This window comes from Armigeres subalbatus, chromosome 3, assembly GCF_024139115.2.
Source record: "Armigeres subalbatus isolate Guangzhou_Male chromosome 3, GZ_Asu_2, whole genome shotgun sequence".
Classification (NCBI taxonomy): Eukaryota; Metazoa; Arthropoda; class Insecta; order Diptera; family Culicidae; genus Armigeres; species Armigeres subalbatus.
In genome coordinates, this window is record NC_085141.1 from 336614437 (window position 1) to 336621308 (window position 6872).

Below are 6872 nucleotides of genomic sequence, written 5' to 3' on the forward strand. Positions count from 1 at the left end.
GTTTTTGGTACATAAGATTTGTGGGGGGCGCCCCCCCCGGACCCCCCTACATACGGCCCTGAATCGACGTCAGATGCAATAAAAGTGCATCTAAATGTGCGCAATGCAGCTGTTATTGAGTTTGACACCAGTTTGAAGTTTAGCGGTCCGATAACTGCAAAACTGTTGCAACTATCGAATTGCAGTTTAAAAGCATTGCAGTTAAATGACTTGCAGTTATCGAACGTCTACTGTAATAATAATATTAATAATAATAATATTAATAAATTATTTTATCTTAGTAGGTAACTGTTATAAACTATTTTCTTTATGGCAGCACCACAGACAAACAGACGTAACAGCTAGAACAATTTGTTTTAAAATCCATCGCCCAGTTACTTCACCACCACCTCACGTGCATGTTGCACGAAATAAAGTTTAGTACGACAATGTCAACAGAAGGCGCTAGTGTGAGATGTCAAATACAAAGGTATCCGATGCGCGCGCCCCTGGTTGTGAAACTTGCAAGTAGTTGAATTTGAAACGACCGTTGGGCTCATGGTCGATGGGAATTTCATCAGTGTTACGTCTGTTTGTCTGTGGCAGCACGGTTTAAAAAATTCGGAAACTGAGTGCACTCATTAGGGTCTCGCCGACATTTCTCACCAACACGAACGCAGGTTCGTGGCTGCAAACAATCCCATTTGACAGCTGCTCGTGGTTGCAAACAAACCGAGTAAAAGTGTGAGTGAAACGTGCGTGTACGTACACGATCGCTGAAAGCCTAATGGGCTGCGAGACCTGCGACACAGACACACTGAGAGGTAAGTCGAGTAAATAAATAAAAAATATTAATGCTGTCCAATGAACAGCTCGAAGTAGCTCGAAGTTGTTCCTGTCACGCTCATGCCCGTTTGTTGACAAAAAAGAACGAGCAGGACGGGAACAACTTCGAGCTACTTCGAGCTGCTCATTGGACAGCACTATTATAAATAAAATTATTTTGATCTGCGATTCCTTTTCAAACGTAAGTTTTGTTACTTTCTTTCGAGGTAAGGTCTCCTGCTGCGTAACATATTCTACATGCTTTATCTTGGGTAGTCTTCTACTTCCACGCGTAGATAATTCAAATAATTTTGTTGATTAAATTGTATTATCAAGATATCAGCTGAGAAGCAGCTGAAACACAGCCGAACGAAAGAAGGAGAATAATTCTAATCAGTCGATGAAAAAGGTGAGTAATCAACCGTAAATAAGTACCTACATAATAAAAGAATTTTATTCCATTGAAGATTGTCGTAGATGTGCATCGAAGATAATGTGATATTTTATTTTCTGTTTTGCAGACATTGACTATATCAAAACTAGAATATTCGTAACATGAGATAGTGGTATTATTTTGGCCATAAAAGGGAAATTTCACAATATTCTATAGTGGTAAGTGTTACAACCCAGTTCAATTATAGCTATTTTCATTGATTTCCTTTCAATTTGTTCTATGAATTATAGTTACGCAATTTGTTGCACAAAAAACGCAAATGCAGTTGCTAGTAACAGTTTCCCGGCTGCAAATAGTGCTTGCACTGCTGCTGACTATGGGATCTGGAACTCCACCAGCAGATGCGTATGGCGATCTACCGGTGAGCAACATTCCTATCTACAGCGATGGGATTTACTTCGAGAATTTGAAGCCGGTGAAAATTCAAGTTAGTACCTGGACACTCCAATCGGAGTACGAGCTGAAAGAGTTTGTCGACGAGATAACGTTAGCCAACAGCAGTGTAGCTAAGCTGATTACGGCATGTAACGAGATGATGAAAAAGTTCCCAGGGAGCTGCGAAAGCATTGGGAATTTAGTGGAGCTAACCAGGGAGTTGAACGATTTTCAAAGTCTGCTGAACAGTTTGTGCTCTGATAAAAGACGCACAAAGAGAGGCATTTTGAAATCCTGGTTTGGAATGATGGACGACGAAGATCGAGAAGAAATTTCCGGAAACTTCAGGAAAGTCGATGAACAATTGGATACACAATCCTCGAAAGTGGAGCATTTTTTCAATAGTACCAACAAGGCGATTGCTGTACTGAGTGGAAACATGTTTCAAGTAGATCCTAAGAAGCCGGGTACAATCGATTACAGTCGTGAAGGACAATTGCTTATGATGGATATTCTGTTGAACAAAATTATTCGGAAAAAGGAACTGTTCATGAAGCTTTTGCAGTCCTCAAGTTCTGTGTCATTGAGTGATGACATTGTTGGCCCTACTCGATTGCTGAACGAAATCGAAAAGCTGCAAAAGATACTACCGGAAGATTTTACTTTTCCGGTGCAATTTACATTGCGAGATGTCATAAAGTTGTATCCACTATCAAAGGTGGTTGCTTACGTGGATGATTGTAAAATGAAAGTCAGCATCCTGCTACCTTTATGCAACAAAGTGGATTACACTACACTGAAAGGAACGAGCGTTCCAATGATTAAAGATGGCATTCTGAAGATGTTTCCATTGGAGAACGATGTATTGGTGTACAATATGCAACATCATCTCGGAATGATCATGAATTACGACGAGTACAAAGCCTGCAACCATTTGAACGATTTTGCCCTTTGTAACACTCACCATTTAATTAAAAACTTATCCTCTGCCGAAGACTGCATTGTGACATCATTCTTCAATCGCACAACCGCCGATTCGGACTGCCGAGTTAACCGACTGCAACTGCGCCATCAAATCTGGATTCAGCTAGCGGATCCTAACCGTTGGATTTACGCCGTACCCAACCGTACTTCGGTCGTGGTCAACTATGGCCTAGGAAATAGCAAAACCATCGAGCTCAGCGGTGTCGGAATGCTGAAACTTACTCGGATGTGTCACGTGCGCTCACAGGACATCGTTCTCCAGTACGTACCTGAATTGCGCTGGAAGATGCAACCGAACACGCTCGGTTTCCAACTACCAGCCGTGGTAACACGAGACCAACCCAGGATAATTTCCGCCAGTGACAACAACAAAGTGATCCTAGCCGGCCAAAATACGGAAACCGCTCTGCAAGATCGATCGCATCTAACCGGCATTCACTACGAGCCGGCATCGTTTTCACCGTGGGCCATCGTTGGCATCGTTTGCGGAGTATTTATCGTCACCGCGGTGGCGGTTCAGGTTTACTTCAAAATGGTCAACGAAAAGCGACGACAGGCGCAGGTGCTGACACGAATGCAACAGCAGGAAATGGCAAACCCAAACGAAAGTTTTACCAGCAATAGATCTCCGAACAATTCGCAGCATGCATTCCTGCCTGAGGGGAGAGCTACGGCCCCGCCATACGATTTGTCAAGGGAGGATTAGTGCTGCAGCGAATGAAAAGAGGATTGATTTAGAAGTGTGCCTTTCGTAAACAACTGAGGATGCCTGCATCCTTTTTTGATGTGCAGTGGACTATTTTAGGACAGTTTGGCTTGTGTGATGAGCTGATGATGGGCTGTGTTTAATTAGTTTAAGATTACGAAAATAATCAGAAAGGTTTCGCACTGCTTATGACTATGTAGTTAGGTTTTATTAAAATAGTTTCGATGGAGTAATATGATTTAGAAATATACGTTAGAATTATATATTCGATTTAACAGATAATTACAAATGATAAACTGATTCCTCTACAGCAAACAATTTCATATACATAAATCAACGATTAAGCAGTATAAAAAAGTTAATTAAAGAACTTGGCAGTGCAAATAAAAAGAATCCACGTGTTTGGGTGATACTCAAACGCATAACTTTACATAGGCGTAATAACGACTAAAAACCAGATCTCCTAGTGGTATGCGCAGCCAAGGTATTTAATTACCAGAATTGAAAAAGGTTATAGACTAAAAAGAAAGATGGTCGCTGAGGATCCCTTTCTGTTCATTCTAAAACATGCTGATCTGAGTACACAACTGAAAAACGATAGGATTTTGTGTTGACATTTAGCTCCCAGGCGCCAGAAAAGATGTATTCACCAGTAGTGACATATCTATGACAAATTTCTAAAATTATGAGAAAATATAAATTCCTAAGAAAAAATCTGTTAGATGCATAATTGCCGAATATTTTACTCTTGAGAATTCGACGAGTCCCGTGAAATAGGAAAAGTATGATTAAATAGGGTCACGGGGTAAGTTTGTTTGTTTGTTTATTAGAGACACTTCACACAGCCATGGGTGCATTCGTACTCCCTACAGTGCCAGCCGCTGTCGAAACCATTACACTAGTCTTGAAAACACCGACAACAGCCAGCACTGGGGAAGCGCTTTGTGTAATATTTCTTCGACGATTCGTCGGGGCCCTTTCCCGGATGAGAGGACTGCTGCTGCTTGGTAGCGACCTGGAATTTTTTGCGAGACAGTATCTGTTGGCGGTTGGAATAAACGAGTACTGACCTGTAGGACGTTTTGCCCCACAGTGCCAGCCGTTGCCGAAATTACTACACGATTGTATCCCGATCTGCCGGCAACAGCCGGCACTGGGGAAAGGCTTCGTGTAGCTCTGCCGATGATATAATTTTGCTGATACCATTTTTAAGACCTCCCACCATTCAGAGTTGCTCGTATAATCGCGTTTGGTGCAAGAACACCATCAGTTTCTTTGTTCTTCCTTCATCATTACTCAGGGCATCTCTCAGACTAGTAGTTCTGATGTCGTTCTCCTGTCGTTCTTTCTCATACTTCCGGCAATGCAAAATAAGGTGTCGTACGTCGTTTACGGTTCCACTGCAATCGCAGGTGGGCGGAGGAAAGAGTGGGTCAGCCGCGTGTGGCCAATTCTCAACCGAGTTAGGGCACGCTGGTCGGCTACGCTACCCTGGTCTGCCCACCTATTCGTATCATATTTTATCTCCCTCAGCTTCGCGTCGCTACACTCATACCACTGACGGAGTCGTATCGCCTGTTTTACCATTCGTAACGCATCTTCTCCAGGGATAGGCGTGTCAATGACAGGCTGTTCCTGGCCTCGTTCGCTAGTTGATCAGCCACAGTATTTCCGTTCACCAGTGTGCCCGGGGATCCAGCAGAAACGGACAGGTTTGTTTTGTGCTGTTTGTTCTATTTCCTGGATCCACGGATGTTTCGATGCTCCCGATTCTAACGCCAACAAGCAGCTTGCAGAGTCCGTTAGTATCACCAAGTCGTCATTGATATTTCGCATAGTTACCGCCTTCTTGATGGCATACGCCTCCGCCGAGAAATCGCTGCATTCTTTCGGGAGACTAAACTTTCGGACTAGGCCATGGGAGCGGACCCAACCTTGTCATCATGCTTGGAGCCATCTGTGTAAATTACTGTCGACCTGTGAAATTCGGTTGAAAGTAGCTGTTGGACGACTGGACGAACTCTGTCTGGTGGGTCGCCGGCTCGGACACTGTTCTTTACATCCCATACTATCGACGGTTTACGTGCGTGCCAAACACGATTGCTCTGCCTTATGAGCTGGCCAACAGCGGGAAGCGCTGTACCCGTTACTTCGAGTACACGGTCGGAAGCTCGATGAACCAGCGGAAGGATGCTGTTGTGTCGACTTTTAGCTAACATCCGAATGGCCGTCCGTGCAATAGACTGAACGGCCAATAGTTCGAACGGTAGATTGCCAGCTTCAGCCATGACCGAGTTAATCGGGCTAGTTACGAATGCTCCGGAAGCGTAGCGGACCATTGTGTTATATGCAGGAGCGAGACTTTGCAGGGTTTCCGGACCTCCTCGGCTAACTAATCCTATTCCATATGTCAGCTTTGCGGTGATTAAAGCCGAGCCCACCTGCAGAAGAGTCGTGCGATTGCCACGCGGAAGTTTCTGCTCCGATCATCTGCAGGATCCTTAGTCGCGATTCGCAAGCTTTCTTGGCCATCTTACAGTGCGGTTTGAACGTAAGTGTTCGGTCGAGAGTGACACCTAGAATCCTCAGGCGATTGGTCTTCGGGATGAAGGATCGGTCTATAGTGATGCTCTGTGTCGGCTCACGGCGTGCATTTGGACTACAATAGAATGTTTGCGATTTCGTCGCTGATATGGTGAATCCAACACTCTTCGTCCACTTATCCACTGCCTTGACTGCCGCATGCAGTTTCCGGTGCAAACCTTCTCCCTTTGACCTTCGTACTACGAGAAGGATATCATCCGCGTACAAAAGAATTTGAACTCCGTCTGGCAGCACACGGAAGATCGGCTGCATGGTCACGAGGAACAACGTCACGGACAAACGGAACCCTGTGGAACTCCGTTCTCCTGCGAATATTGTTGAGACATGTGTCCCCCTATGGACACCTGGAAGGTGCGCTCCGAGAGGAAGCTTTGCAGCATGTTCAGCATGCGCCCTCGAATTCGCCAAGATTTCAAGGTTCGTAGTATGCCATGTCGCCAGGTGGTGTCGTACGCCTTCGACAGATCAAGAGATGCAATAAGACAGTGTTCGTCAGTGGTAGGTAGCGACCTTTCAAGCTCGGCAAAATACGTGTCCGTACCGTGTCCTGCACGAAAAGCATGTTGGCGCTTGTCGAGTCGTCCACTCAACTCTAGTTCGGTGATCAACCGGCGATTAATGATCCGTTCGAAGAGTTTAGCCATGCAGCTGGTGAGTGAGATTGGTCGAAATGCGTTGACACCGGTCTCGTGGGAGTTAGATTTCGGGATCGAAATGACTATAGCATTCCGCCAACTTTCAGGAAATTCGCCACTGCGCCAGATATTGTTAAGCAGTTCAAGCAGGCACGTCTTCACGGACAGAGGCAGATGTTGTAGCAGAGGATACCCTATTGAACCTGGGCCTGTTGAGGTACCTTGTCCTTTGTCGAGGGCCCACAAAAGTTCACCGAGGGTGATATCGATGTTGTACACATCATCGCTGTTTTGCGAAAAATCGATGAGT

General features: G+C 44.9%; 1 protein-coding gene across 2 annotated transcripts; it reads left to right on the top strand.

Annotated features, from left to right (window-relative positions):
• The first annotated feature begins 693 nt into the window (after positions 1-693).
• On the top strand, positions 694-3518 carry LOC134221339 (uncharacterized). 2 transcript variants are annotated; one of them, XM_062700537.1, is made up of 4 exons: positions 694-803; positions 1037-1213; positions 1326-1416; positions 1489-3518. In XM_062700537.1, exon 4 carries the CDS (start codon positions 1518-1520, stop codon positions 3321-3323), a length of 1806 nt encoding a protein of 601 aa, XP_062556521.1. In that variant the 5' UTR covers positions 694-803; positions 1037-1213; positions 1326-1416; positions 1489-1517; the 3' UTR covers positions 3324-3518. The 2 variants fall into 2 exon arrangements, with proteins under 2 accessions (XP_062556521.1, XP_062556520.1); XM_062700536.1 differs by lacking the exon at positions 694-803 and having other exon boundaries at positions 972-1213.
• The last annotated feature ends 3354 nt before the right edge of the window (positions 3519-6872 follow it).